Source organism: Thamnophis sirtalis, unplaced genomic scaffold, assembly GCF_051295495.1.
Source record: "Thamnophis sirtalis isolate CommonGarterSnake01/CBP01778 unplaced genomic scaffold, rThaSir2_p1.2 scaffold_11, whole genome shotgun sequence".
Taxonomy (NCBI): Eukaryota; Metazoa; Chordata; class Lepidosauria; order Squamata; family Natricidae; genus Thamnophis; species Thamnophis sirtalis.
In genome coordinates, this window is record NW_028261391.1 from 39,963,465 (window position 1) to 39,979,102 (window position 15,638).

Consider the following 15,638-nt stretch of genomic DNA (forward strand, 5'->3'; position numbering starts at 1 on the left):
TATCTGCTGGTAAACACTGAAGAAGCCTTTGAAAAAAATCAATCCTCCACCCCTCACAGAAAGAGTTCTTTTTTTCTACCTTGAAATTCCCATATGTCAGCTTCAATAGCTGACCTGAAATTCTGGTGTTCCAAAAATTAGGAAAAAAATATCCCTAGATCTGCCTACTTCTTTCAAAATGGAAGAATTAGCAGCTTAAGTCGCCATGGGCGAACTGGCGACAATATACATTCCATAAATAAATAAATAAATAAATAAACTTAATAATATTAAAAGGTGACCACTTAAATCAATTTAGTTTTGACTGCTTAGTTATCACTAACTTAAATCTGTACAGTTCAATGGGCCTACTTTAAGCCTGAATTCAATCCCTTGCATCCAAGACCCTTTTCCCAAAATATACGGATGGTAATAAGTGTGAGTACATCATTAAATCTGAAAAAAGAAAATGAGGCACAAAATATCATTGTGTCAATTTAATTACATTTCATCCCATAAGTGTTAAACAACCGATATAAAAATATATTTAGAAACATTAATATAAACAATATTTAATTAATAACAAAAAAAATTTACCCAGCAATCAGAGCAGTACCACTATCTTTACATCAAGAAAATAACACCTTTTCCTGCACATTTAAATATGCTAGGAATTTACATTTTTCTCTCAAGTATACAGTGAAGTATTAATAGCAAGATCCTCCGATAAAGATCCAGAGCAATTGATATGAAATATGCAGTAACGTCCATTTCCTTCTTGATAATGCCATTAAGCAAATTCATGTTTCTAAACTTCAGGTTGGCCCCAGTCTATTATGAGGGAAATACTTTTCACTTGGCACAGTGCATCTCCAGAACTATAACAAAACAAATAGATAGTTAAATTGATGAATCAGCAGTCTCATCACATTCCAATCACACGGTAGTAGCAGTTTATTTGATAGTTTCAATCACAAATACCTAACAAACAATAGTAATAGTAGGATGCTGTTTCAGACCCTGGAAAGACTGAGTGGGTTTAGCTTTTGGGGACTTCTGGTTGTGCAGTCATGCTAACAGGGCCTTTGCACAGCTTCATGTTGTGTGCCAGTTGTATCCATCCCTGGATTGGATTACTCTGTTCATAATCACTCATTTTCTAATCATTTGCCAACTGGACTACCATAATCTATTCTAGATGGCCCTTGAAGAACATCTGGAAACTTTAGCTAGGGCAGAAAGCAACAGCACAGGCAGTTCTAGAACAGCACATGTTACACCTCTGCTCCATGGGCTATATTTGTTCAGAGTTTTGGCATGGGGCAATTTATCTGGCAATTTACCTCTCCCCAACTACATCTACCCATTCCATCAGATCTCGGAGAGAAGACATAATGCAGGCCCTCTCTATTAGGGAACAACACTTGGCAGCAAGTCTTCTCTGCTGTGGCACCTGCCTTATGGAACGTTTTCCCCCTTGAAGTGAGTTTCGCTCCATCCCTGTTAATGTTCCAGAAATCTCTCAAGACCTGGCTTTGCCCTCAGGTCTAGTGGTCACAGATGACAGGTGACAACTTCTTAATAGTAGTTTTATATATAAGTTAAACAATAATTGAATGTTAACACTGCAAAGAGACAAAATCCTTAGTCATCAAGATTGCAATAGGCTAAACACAATGATAAAAGAATGATACTAGGACAGTCAATAAACCAGAAATACAGAGTATAATAGATGAGATAACAAAAATTGCTTAAGTAAGTTTTTGCTAAGTTGTACAGTTTGACAGAAAAATGATAGTCGTCTATAGATATATGATAGAAGGAGGCACCAATTAATAAAACAACTATTAGGATGCATTCAACTCTTCTCTCATTCTAAAACAAAAGGGCATTGCAAATCGATGCTTCTGGAGCATTTATGAAAGAATGAGGAGTTGATTAGAAACTCGAGAACCAATTTATTTTAATTCTGAGATGTTCGTATTTAACAGAAAAAGTATAAAAATGTTATATTTAATGTGATGATAATAACATCACACATTTTATTCGATATAAGAAAAAGTAAGCCAGCATTTTAAAAAATCTTGTGGTAATAACATATTTCTAATCAATGTAATCTTTAATTGATAGTTTTTTAAAATCTACAATCACAAATTAGATTACAAAATCTTATAATGCTAAATATAAACTATACTTTGTAGAAGCACATTCCTCACTTGTACCACCATAGCCTAAGTCAACTTTGGACCTAAATTACAGAGAAATAATTGTTCATATTATAGTAAAATACAAAGTTTCTATGTGCGCAGTATAAATGTGACCTTTGAACTCACCTGATGATTTGGTTGCTTCAAGGGTTCTCCTATCCTGCTGCCTGTTTAGATCCTGCAGCAGGAAGTACCAAGCTATCAAGCTGTTGACGGCTGCCTGTGTGGACTAGCCATTCATAGAATTTGTTCTCCACTAACATCTGGAAAGTCTTCCTCTGATTCCTGAAACAAGGGAAAGGATTAGCTCTGTGCTGTATACATTTGTGTCCTATCACTTCTTCGGTAAACATACACACTGCCCCAAAAAAATATCATAGGGATTGAATTTATTGTGGTATGGTTGAGATTTTTTATAATATGTAACATTTTGTACGATTTTTATAATATTAAAATAAAAGAGAATCATTTAAACCTATATAAAAACAATCAAGAAAACATTTCAAAAAATGCTTCCGCAAGTTATTGTGCTGTTAATGGTTACAGTGTTGAACTACAAATCAGGAGATTGAAGTTCTAGTCCATGAAATATAAGCCTAACAAATCAGTGTTAATGGAAGATATTCCATTAATTTTTTCATATCTAGTTGCAAAGTCATAAAACTCAAAAATGAATCAGTGTAGAATGGAACAAAATGTTACGGTCAACTTTTTTATTAAGCACTACTAAGCAATATATTCCTACAAAATTGATACAACTAGTCTGTCCATGATGATAGTTGCTAAGACCACTTATCTTTATTGAAAATTACATGCTTTACTTAGAATGGTAGATCATATAATGTGAGTATACACCAATGTAATGTTTACAAAACAAGTCTGATATTAATTCAATCTAGAAATGAATTATGAATCATAATTCTACGCAAAGATTTATATCACACCTGAACTTTGGATTTCTCTTTGCCTAAGACTTTAGAATATTGCTTGATCTGTTATATAAAGACAGGCTTCCCCAAATTAAATAGAAGTCCATATTGTTTAGTTTGAGTGATGCTTCTTGCTTTAATTTCCTTTCATAATTAACTGATGTTGACAGTGGTTTTAAAGGGTTAAATATAATATAGTTGATATAATTCCACCTTTATATGTGGCACTAATCTAAAGTTACTTTTAAAATTCTTATTCAACTTGTACATCTTCAATTTCTTTTTGTTCCTTTCTTTTTCACTTTTCCTTGGTTGCATTTTTAAAAATATATTACAATAAAATAAATTATTTTGTTTTTATATTCTTTATGGTTACCTTTATATTTTATTATATTATTTTATATTAGTTTTCCATGAAATTTCATGACATTTGCCTCCTTAGAAATAAGCAGTCAAATAGTTAATATCAAAAACAAAATAATTCATTTTTACAATATTTACATATATTTGGGGGATAGGCAGAAGCCTAGATTTTTTTTTCATTTTTTCCATCTTTTTCTGGGCCTGGGATGGCGAACCTATGGCACACGTGCCACAGGGGACATGCGGGGCCATTTGTCAGGGCACACGAGGCGTTGCCCTGTCAGCAGGCCACCGCGCATGCGCACGCTGCCCAACTGACTTCAGCCTTTTTTAAAGCCATTTTTCACCCTCCCTAGGCTCCAGAGCTTTATAGGAGCCTGGGGGGGGCAAAAAGAGCCTCCCCCGCACCTCCCCCCAGAAGCCCTCTGGAGCACAAAAAACCAGCCCTATGGGCAAACCGGAAGTTCAGGAAAGGACTTCCAGTTTGCTCATAGGGTCGGTTTAAGCCCTCCAGACGCTTCAGGGAAGTCTCCTGAAGGTTCCTAAAGACTCCGGAGGGCGGGGGAGGTTGTTTTTGCCTTTCCCAGGCTCCTATAAAACCTTTGGAGCCTGGGAAGGGCGAAAAAAGCATGCAAAAAATGGGGGGGGGGGTGTGCCTCTGTTTGTATGCGCACTGGGGGTCACGTATTGCATTATGGGTGTGGCACGACCCCCCTGGTCTCCCCCCCTTATGGCACGCGAGCCAAAAAAGGTTCACTATAGCTGTTCTAGGCTTTATATGTCTAATTTAGTACTTAAATTCAATTTATTTTGAACATGTGTATGTATGTGTGTGTGTGTGTAATAAAACAAGTTTTGTTAAAAGTATGGAAAATATAATTTCTATTTATTATTTTTAGAAATTATTTATTTTACTGAGCTACTCTAATTGACCAAAATATTAAAAATATTTATCATTAATAAATTAAAATTAATAGGAATAGCGAAGACAAAAAAATCCACCCTCCAAAAAGCATTACGTGTCTTGATACCTAGTGGTTCATTTCCATTCAGAAGATATCACCATGTGATTGCCTGCACCCTGAAGTATTCAAAAGTTTTCTTTTAAAGTCAAAAGTAAAGTGCTTTGATTGCAAAAGAATTGTTCATCTCCATTTATAATGTGTGAGATATTTTGCTCATTAATTTTCTAAATTTTAATTTGCAGCTAACAAACTGGGTTTACTTGATAGGTGTAAAATTTGTAAAAACATATTAATAAAAGGATCATAGTTGTCTTTGGGACTACAAGTCAAGAGAAAAGAAAAAAACAATATCCACAGAACAAATTTTAATTATTTGCATAAATATTGATGCATTTAATGCTAAAGCCATTACAATGCTTGACTCTGCTTTCCTGGAAAATTAACTATTACTTACTTGGTCAACTCTGCTTCCTTCACCGTTTTCTGCCAGATTCGTATCCTCTGTTCCCGTTTGCTCAGTGCTTTCTGATATATAGGTGGCAGACCACCAGGTATTTCTGTTGTGTCTCCCTCCATTTCAAATGGAACAACAAAGGGGTAAAATTCTGAGGGTGGGAGAAGTCTGAATACCTCCCGATCACAGTTTTCTTTACATACTATCATTGGATTATCCCAATTGTTAGGCACAGTAGCTAGGCCTGTTCTGCCCATGTGATCCTCAAGCATTGGATAATGGGTATGGAGGGGAGCAAAAGTTATTGCTTGGTTACCCAATAATATAAGAGGTCTGGTTGGAGTGAGAACGTGTAAAGTGCAACCAGTCGTAGATGATAGAGATAGGCGATGGCAAACAGCAACAAGTTTGACATTGTCACAACTATGGAGATGTACTACAGTTTGCACTGGACCAAGGACAAAGGTACTATTCCTGCATTTTTCTATGGTTACAGACCTGAAAGAGAGGAGAAACAGCCAATAATAGAAGACCAAAAACAACAAAATACATTTATACATGTATCTTTTATATCAGGTTGCAAATATTGGCAACTGAAAAATACCTTACCTCAGTGGAGATAGTAAATAGATAAAAGATTCACAGCACCGATGAATCTTCACATGAGTATCTTCTAGGGTAACAGAGCTCTTTGCTAATGTTTGTTTGTAAACCTGGCTCATCACAATCACACGATGAACTGAAGGGACTATGTGAGTATTGCAAGCTATTTTAGCTCGTTTAGTTGTTCCTTCAACTGGAAGAATTGTTGAAATATTAGTTTTAAAAATAGTCCTATTGAAGCCAAAACCTCTCATTTAGCTGTATCTTACTATATTTCCCAAAGAAAGAAAAACCTTCAATATTCACAAATATATTCTAGTCAAGCTGGTTGGAATAATTCAAAAAGCACTTAATTTTCTTGTACAAATGGTTAAGTTTTTATGCAGTATGTCTGATATTTATGTACAGTGCTATGAAATTCTCTTTATAACAAAGGCACGGCTTTCTAAATATTTAAAGAAAAACAAAACAACAAGTTACATTTCTTTCTGGTATGTTACATATCCCAAGCATCAAGGATTTTTATTATGAAATTAAGTCATAAACTTCCATCAATTTATTACCAAATCAAAAGCACTAAAATGTCTACCATGCATCCTTAAAGTATATTTTCCCTCTTAATGGTGTTATGGAAATATTGAGCAATATTCAGAAAACATGTTACATGACTTTAGGACTTCATATAACTACCTATTCTCAACTTAAGGAAATATGCAATTGAAGTTAATTATTCACAGCTAATAATTCACTATTCCAGATCCTGTACAACTTTGTAAATCTTATATTTCCCATTTATATTGTCAGAAAGCTGTTAAAATGACTGTATTATGAGTTTCAATTAGGACAGTGTCCAGCAAGAACAATTAAAAAAAAACTAGTACTATACTGTCAGAACTCATCCAATGATACAATATAAATTTAATTAATGAATTAATAATTCAAAGAGGAAATATGAGTATATAGTATTTAATACAGATTAATGAAGCCCTAATGTAAAATAGGTATGGAGATATTATAAAAGACTCATACTTGATTTTTGAGTCATATGATTTAGCATCCTAGAAACTATCAAAGTTTTTACCAAAATTGAGTTTGTGATTCCTAAGTGGAAATGCTCCAAAACTCCTATATACATTTTAATTGGCATCTTACCTTCATAATAAAAATGTTTAAGTTCCTGAAGTTTATTATTAAAAACATTTTAAAATTAACTTTGGGGTATACATTTTAACTAAAATATTGATTAAATCTGGGCAGTCATGATGGAGTCATCCTATCAAGCAGTCAGTAGGAACTTTATGAACAGAAATAATTGTACCTTGCTGCGCCCATGCAAGCTTTCTTCCAGATGTGAGGCAGGCTGTTGCTCCAAATGGGTTCCCAGTCAGACAAGCCCTCAGCCATGATTCGAATTTGGCACAAGAGAAGGCTTTGGAAAGTTTCGAGAAGCCACTCTTGGCATGCAATGGCTGCCAAAGTGCAAGTTCATGAAGAGGGTGGACAGTCCTATTTTGATCCACACTTCCTTCAATAAGGAAACTAAGCGCTTGAACAGCTTTGGGGGATAGCAGGCTGTTGTGCATAGAATGAGAGGAGGCACTAAGCTGATCTGGGTCCAGTAACAATTCCAGAAGATCCTGGAGATGGTTTTCAACAAAGTCATGGTGGTAGTTGTCATTCCAATTCTTCAAACCAAGCATAAGGACAAATATTAGAGACAAGAATCAATCCATAAAATCATACGTATATACTGTTCTCTTGGTTTCAGCTTACTGACAATGAGTCTTTATTTATTAGCCCTTCGGCCATATCAAAGTGCAAAGTTCCAGAAACAAACTATTACTAAAATTTGATAAAAGCAGTTTAAAATGGAATTGGCTAAAATACAGTTTAAAATGAAATTGGAATAAAATATGATTTAAAATGAAATTGGAATAAAATGTAGTCTAAAATGAAATTGGAATAGAATACAATACTTTAAGTTACAGATAAAATACAATTAAATCATATTTCAGTGTCACCCCTGCAATCTACCCCAATCAGTCCCACATATGCAGATCTCAACTGAATCATTTTGCTTAAGTACTGTGCTGTGTTAAATATTATTTTCAGATTATGGCCGCACATAAGGTAAGTTGTTTTGATATAGGGATCCCAATCAGTTATTTGTTTGTATATAGACCAAGGTACCTGTCTCTCACCCTCTTGTACAGGCAACAAATTGGATGTGAGCCAAGTCTTCTACCTCTGCCGCTGCACAAATGCAGAGATGTTCATTGTAAGGTATAGAATGGAATCTCCCATATCTGACCATTGTGTTGACCTGTTTGAATCTCGTTCATATAAATATCTCCCTTAGATGTTTTTGTAGTTGTAACTTCAAATAGCTGTCTATTCAAAAAGTACGTTTATATTTGCTTAGCTATTTCAAGTTACCCACATTACTAAGAATAGCTATGTCATTTTGTGTTCTATATCCTTAATTCTTTGGGCAGCTCTTTTTTTAAATTATTCTCCTGTTACGCAAGAGACAGGAAGACCACAGCTTCTGACAAAATTTGTTACTTTGGTGATCCAGGAGATTTGTGATTGTGATTTTATTTGCTCTAGTAGATATAACTTGGGGAGTCTATCAGTCTCCATTTCATTGACTTTGTGCCAGTAGTTACAGTATATGCTAATTTTGGATAGGGCATGAATTGTATGAATTCCCAATTCAGCTCTAACTGCTGCAGCAGATGTTCTTAGATCTACACACAAAATACATCTCAAATGCTGGGATTATGTTTGTTCTAGGACTGTGATTGAGTATAGACCCCAAACATCTGCTCCATACAAGAGCATAGGGATAACCTTAGCTTTATATACTTTAATTAATGGGGCCAGGAACCCTGGGTATCTTGGTTTAAGCGATTACGATGTGGGACTAATACTAAGGCTATCATCCACAGAAGCTCATTGGATAATCCTGAGCCAACCATTCCCTCTCACCTTATCCTACATCACACGATTGTTATTGGGGAATAAAATAGAAAGATGCAGCTCTATGTGTGCTATTTTATGTTTTAGGAAAGTCCAGATATAAATTAATAAATGATAAATATAAAGTAAGATATAAGTAAAAACCAGGGATGTGCAGATTACTTATAAAATCTTTTCTTGTTCATTTGCTAGAAACTATATTAGGCATCTAATATAAAAAGCAGCAGAAAGTAGTCTCCAATTTCTTTACATATAATCAATATCAGAATAGGAGAGGCTTCCTCTTACTGTTATTTTAAAAAAGACAAGAAGCTACCAATTCTGAAGATCCATACATGCTTTGTATACAGGTGTCCTTGACTTATGCTTAGTGACCATTTGAAATTAAAACGGCACTGAAAATAATGACTTATGACCATTTTCACACTTACGACCATTGCAGTATCCCATTGTCAGATGTTCAGAATTCAAACACTTGACAACTGATTCATATTTATGATGGATGCAGTGTCCCAGGGTCATGTGGATAACTTTTGTGACCTTCACTGACAAGCAGCCAATGGGGAAGCCAGATTCACTTAACAACTGTGCTGCTAATTTAATAACCAGTGATTCACTTAACAAGTGCAGTAATAAAAGTTGTAAAATGGGACAAAACTCACTTAACAACTGTCTCGTTTGACAACAGAAATTTTTGGCTCAATTGTGGTAGTCAGTCAAGGACTACCTGCACACATAAATGCTACAAAGGAAAATATATAAAGTGGTATTAAGAGATGTGAGATGGTGCTTTAATGAAAGTCCATCAATTTATAGTGCATATTCTATTCTATGCATCACTGTGAAACAGGAAAGGTCTACAGATTTAGCACTGATTGTTATATCATGGTTCATAGTAACTGGGGATAATGAGAGTTGAAAATTCAACATATTCTGAGGGTACTAGGTAGGAGAAGGCTAACCTTGATACAGCTCTCACCATTATCTAAATAGCATATACTTGGTAGCAGTACTGTAGAGTTATACAGTATGCTAAATCAATTTAATTGTACTATTATTTTCTTAAAGTTTTCTTTGAATTTATACATGGATATCAAATATTATTTTATAGGTGTTTATATTATATATAATTCCACTTTTTTTATAAAAACACTTATTTTAATTAATTATTTCAGTATGTAGTGTAAATATATAAAAAAATGGAAGTATACTATAACTTAACAAGCTATTCTTACACTACCTTCAAATAAAAGCATAAAGTATCCTTCTACAGGGAGATATTTTTGGAGGAAAGAGGTTCAAAAAATACCTTAATCTGATTGGTAGATTCTTTTAGCCCACTGTGAGATTTAGGATTTGGCCACTCATCTCCAAGGAAGGATGTCCTCAAAGAAACCTTGTTTAATTGCTGAATATAAAGGAATAGCAGGAACTGAAGAGTATCCACGAATAACTAAGGAAAGATTCAAAAAGAGTTTAAACACAAATAGAATATTTAGTAAGGCTATTTTTCATTCAGAAAATTGTACTTCAGTGGAATAGATGGATAGACATTGCTTAAATTTCAAATAGTCTAAATTATTCTAAAAACAAAACAGTGTTTGATCCACCTACATTAGTGCTTTAGTGCTGCAATGTATACCCGAAAGAAATAAACCATTTTGGTGCAATGACTGAACTAACACAAAAAATTATGAGCAATACAAATTTAGATTCCATAAAATTATATAAAAAATACAATTAATTCATACCCGATTCCTTTCCTTCTCTGTCTCTTCCTCAGTTGCGCAGCCAGATATCACTTCAGCCCATTCTAGTCGTTCCTCTGAAGTCTTCTCAACAAGACTGTCAAACGACTCAAAGTAAAGCCATGCCAGCTCTTTCTCTAGTTGCAGTTTTCCACAAGCAATGTGTCGCCACATAGACCAGGTAAGGTATGGATAATAGCCTTGGCCAGAGCGCATTCTGACATAGGTTGACATTTTCCGAAGATAATGCATGCTAAACTTGGAAGGAGGAGGGATTTGCAATGCTCCCACTATGAAAGGCTCCATCTTCACCCACAAACTGACCGAAGGTTTCTCCATTTTGGAAAGGTGCAGAGTTTATATATCTGAATTCAAAAAAGCAGAAATAACACAAAATGCTGTTTTCAGGCCTGTCTCCAATTAAATTATATATGAAAATCAATGAATTTTCCCATATTAACTTCTCCTGATTACCTCATGTTTAAATATTCATATCTTAAGATAGGTAAAGACTTTCACATATGCGCTAGTCGTTCCTGACTCTAGGGGGCGGTGCTCATCTCCGTTTCAAAGCCAAAGAGCCTGCACTATCTGAAGACGTCTCCATGGTCATATGGCCGGCATGACTAAATGCCAAAGGCGCCTTCCCACCAAAGATGGTCCCTATTTTTCTACTTGCATTTTTTATGTGCTTTCGAACTGCTAGGTTGGCAGAAGCTGGGACAAGTAACGGGAGCTCACTCTGTTACACGGCGCTAGGGATTCAAACCGCCGACCTTTCTGATCAACATGCTCAGCGTCTTAGCCACTGAGCCACTGCATCCCTATTCATATCTTATACATTTCAAATTTTATTCTGGTTTATCCTATTTAAATATTTATTACCAAAATATACACATTAAATTTCACCTTTTATCAGGTCAAGAAAAACTTTTGGAATTCAAGACTGCAGTTTTTAAAAAAGTGGATGATGGAAATCATCAAAATGTTCAGCCCAATTTCCCCTTTTGGATGTGCCCATTAGAGGAAGCATTAAATGTGTAAAACTACTGGAGGTGATGCTTCTTTTATTTCATATCACCATGGAAACCTTTTGCCAAATTTCAGCAGCATAATCTTGAGAAATTCTGGGGGCAGAAGGGCAATGAGCAACCACAGATTGCAAATTATTCAGTCCTATTCTGCATAGAAAGAAAATGAGTAATAGGACATTTAACTTCTGTATTTAATAGACTTGCCAAATAGTGGGTCCTGTATGGCCCTTGTTCATAAGTAATTTTGAACAGCAGCTATATTATAATGGAGCCAGAGCTTAGAACCTGAAGAACAGCTTTGGCTTATTAATCCTTTCTCTCTCATACAAACAATGAAAGATTTTGAACAGTCCTTTTTTACTTATTCACCTCAGCAATTCATTCAAAGGAAGGAGCAAATGAAGAAAACACTGTTAAAGTTCCCTTTTATAATTATTCATTAAATACAGTAATCTCTTTACCTTCCTTGCTAGAATCATATTCGTCCTAGTAATTTCTCTAGCAATGACCTTGAACTAGAGTTACTTGCAGAAAGTCATAGTAAGAGGTCTGAATCTGGGACTATACAGAAGACAACATTTGGAAGATCAGTCTAAATCAATCCATTAATCATCCAAGAATTTCAAGTTCATTCAATAGTAAAACAAACTATTAATTTAATCAATATGGCCTTATCCTGATTTCTGAGATTTGGGAAACTATTTTTTTTTCTGAAGTTTTCCAGCCTTATTTTAAACACCCTGACTGTTGGTTTCAATATGTTGCATCCCTTGTAAACTGCCAACAGATAAAAAGCAACACTCTGTCATAACTCACTTCTAGTCTGCTCTTTCAAAGAAAACATTTGTGGAGTGCTTTATTTCTTGTTAAAAGAGCTTCCAAAAAAAGTATCACTGATGCTTTAGCCTTTTAGACTTTTCTCTCCCACTTTGCTTTATGTTATTTTTTGAATGCTAACGCAAGAATAATAATAAAAGCAGGCATATCTAAAATTTTAATATAAAAATAGATAATAAAATAATGTTTGTAGATGTTAATATTTCTGAAGATTTTAAATACAGACATATCTCAACTACAGTTTGAATTAAGTGCATTTCAATTAGTGTCAACAAAGATTTAGTGGACTCATGTTAATACAGTCATCATGACATAGGATGTCATTAATTTTAAAAAATTAAGATATAATATTAACAAAATGTAAGATTTGATATTATTTTCATTATCATGGTTTAAGAGGACAGAAGCAGTCATGACCACCTTGGAGGGGAGGGGGGTAAAAGTAAAAAATGATGACACTATGTGATGAAATCAGCCATGATCTTATTATTTTGGCATTATTACATTTATTACAAAAGCTACTGAAAGCAGGTAAAATAATCTATTTATGAAATAACCTGTTTTTACTTCAAGTGTGCTTAATTTAACTGCCTATTTATATGGTTTCAAATAAAGGAATTTTATTGACATAAAAAGCAGCTTCAGAAATAAAATATACTGTATTGTAGCTTCTGTACTATATAGTATGTAAAGAAGAATGATAGGTGTCTATGGATAACAAGTAGAATTTTCCTGTAAAAAGTCACAGAATGTACATTGAATATAAACCAAGTAAACAATATATTTTTCAGTTAAAGAAATACCATTTCCTCTTGAAAGTAAAAAATAACTGTTTCACATTCAGATTTAAAAAGAAGTCTGAAAAGGATGTAAATTATGTCTTATGCCAAATCAGTCTCTCCTATTATTCCTTGATCATTCACAAGTTAAGCATGAAATAAAATAATTAGAGATTTAATGATAGATAGTAATCCTGTGGTTTCTGAATTTATTTTACAAAAGCAATGGACCAAAGTACCAACCTGATGTCAGATCATTCAATGAATTGAATCATTCATTTGTAAATATATAAATTGTATCAATTAAGAACATCAATTATATTGGAAGAATGGTGTATTTATATTTCATATAGTACAGGTGGTCCTCAACTTACAATCTTCATTTAGTGACCATTCGAAGTTACAACAGCACTGAAAAAAGTGATGTATGACCACTTTCACATTCACAACTATTGCAGCACCCCCATGGTCTAATCCAGACGCTTGGCAACTGGCATGTATTTATAACAGTTGCACTGTCCAGGGATCATTTGCAACCCTACCATCCAGCTTCCAAGAAGCTGGTGGAGGCCAGATTTGCTAAACAAAGCATAATTCACCTAAAACCGCAGTGATTCATTTAACAACTGTGGCAAAAAAGGTGATAAAATGGGACACAGCTCACTTAACTACCTTACTTAACAATACAATGTTTGGGCTAAATTGTGGTTATAAGTCCAGGACTATCTCTAATAAGGGAACTTTGTCAATGTTACACAAGTAGTCGACTTACAATCACAACTGAGCCCAAAATAAATATAAAAAATCTATGCATCATATTACATTCTGCCAGAGTAATTCTATAGACACTGCAACTGTTCTGAAGTGGTGATATAGGGCACAAATTAATGGATATGTATCATCTTTGCTGTCAGTGCCCAGATAATCAGAATCCAGTAGTCAGGTCATAATTTTTTAAAGAAATTGGAAAAATCACCCAGTAATATTTTGTTATGAATGTTGTGGTAATTTACTGACTATACAGTATTTCCTAATGTATAGAGATTGGTCTATCTAACTTAACAAATTAATTTAGATGTAATTGTTAAATGTTAATTTTTATGACTGCAAAAACCTGAAAAGTAAACTATCTCAGTGGTATTTAAAAATATGGGAAACTATCTTTTTAAAACCCTAAGAGCTCAACAGCTTCCAAAAATATTCAGTAAATAATAAATTCAGTTTAATCCAGTCAACATTTATTTGTCTGATAAGCAATAATACATATTTTCTATTTACATGTCATTTTTGAAAGAAAAATTAAATGCAGGTATTTGGTACGTTTGGGTTTTTTTCTCAAGAATTGGGTTTGTGTATGTATATCCTTCTTTTCAAATACATTCTTTGGGATTATTGGTGTTTTTCTTTTTGATTTTATTGTTTTTTGTTCTAGCCGTGTTTGTCTTACAAACTAACAAGAAAAGTAAAACATTTTTATTGGATATTAATCTAATATTTAAAGGCATTCTCAATTGCGTATATCAAATATTGATGCAGTTACTGAGGTTTTGTACTGCACTTTTTTGTTATTCAAAAGCCTAGGCCCTCTATCCTGATTCTGCTACTTACTGCTAGTTGCCTTCTGCTACAAATTTGTTCTATTTGCACTTTCCATAGCATTGTGAATGGTCTCATTCTCTAATTAAATAGCTCCTATAAAGGCAGGTGTGATCAAAAGTATGATTCTTTCTAAACTTTCTTCAAATTTGCCTTGCATTTTGTTGCTCTGTTTTATGGGCAAATGGAAATGTATTCCCTCTATTTCGTTTCTATGTCTTTAAACTACTGTACTAACATTTAGGTCTGGTAAAATTTTATTACATTTCTGCTATTTATACATACTTCACACATATGTATCTACCTGCTGTTGAAATTTAAGTGCACTGAAGCAAAACTGATACATTGTTGGTTCAGCACAAAGGATATAGAGTTCTTAAGATGGAAATCATGATGGAGGCTGGGAGGTAAATGAACATGGAACTCTTTTGAGGACTATATTTGGCCTCTTGTGAGTTCCCTTGTAGAGCAGACAAGTCTGCAACTTATTTATTCTCCATTCCTTTTTAGAATATGGAGAATAAAAACTAAGGACATGCAATAGAGCAGGAGATATGCAACATCTGGTTGGAAGAACCCTTAGGAAAAGAAGATAGCATGAAAGATGCGAACTTTCTTCTTGTTGGACGGTTTTGGCGGGGAGGATTTTTGCAAGAAAAAGAAGAGGAGAGACAGAGCAGCCGCACTTCTGGTACAACTGCTCACAGCATTCCACCACGAAGCGAAAAGAGATGGAGTGACGAAACAAGGAGACCGACACCACCCTCCAGGCGGAGAAAAGGAACTCACCCGCCTCTCTTCGCCGGCGCTTCTTGAACGCCAGCCGCCAAGTCACTTTCGAATGCCCACGGCCAACTCTTTCCGCACTTGCGCACAACGTCTGACTCACTCGCCAATAAAACCGCTCCCTGGAGAAGGCTTCAAAAGACGTTCTATTATAGAATCACTAGACCAATCGCTATCTCCGTATCTCTCCTGTTCTGGCTAGGAATGGCAGTTAAAAGGCTAAGAGTTCGCAACAGCGACCTCTGTAGACTGGGCGGATCAGAAAACTGACCTCCATTTGCCTCACTCAATTAATCTATTCTACAGCGTTGTGAACAGCATTCTGTTTTATACTTTTACATTTAATGATCGTGTTTAGGTATTTGATAATAGTTTG

At 34.7% G+C, this 15,638-nt stretch overlaps 1 protein-coding gene across 1 annotated transcript; it reads right to left on the reverse strand.

The window, feature by feature from the left end:
* Positions 1 to 461: 461 nt before the first annotated feature.
* On the reverse strand, positions 462 to 15,387 carry TBCCD1 (TBCC domain containing 1). The gene is made up of 8 exons (XM_014051784.2): positions 15,266 to 15,387; positions 10,234 to 10,595; positions 9,792 to 9,935; positions 6,819 to 7,185; positions 5,507 to 5,693; positions 4,898 to 5,395; positions 2,313 to 2,471; positions 462 to 857 (listed from the first exon to the last, which is right to left on the reverse strand). Exons 2-7 carry the CDS (start codon positions 10,567 to 10,569, stop codon positions 2,342 to 2,344), a joined length of 1,662 nt encoding a protein of 553 aa, XP_013907259.2. The 5' UTR covers positions 10,570 to 10,595; positions 15,266 to 15,387; the 3' UTR covers positions 462 to 857; positions 2,313 to 2,341.
* Between the last annotated feature and the right edge of the window lie 251 nt (positions 15,388 to 15,638).

What these genes read in the sequence shown, in the direction of transcription:
- TBCCD1 (XM_014051784.2), bottom strand. Translation starts at nt 10,569, where the DNA reads ATGGAGAAACCTTCGGTCAGTTTGTGGGTGAAGATGGAGCCTTTCATA. An exon ending in TATTTACTATCTCCACTGAG is followed by an intron (nt 5,396 to 5,506) that starts GTAAGGTATTTT and finishes CCTCTCTTTCAG; the next exon opens with GTCTGTAACCATAGAAAAAT. An exon ending in AAGGAAGCAGAGTTGACCAA is followed by an intron (nt 2,472 to 4,897) that starts GTAAGTAATAGT and finishes CCCTTGTTTCAG; the next exon opens with GAATCAGAGGAAGACTTTCC.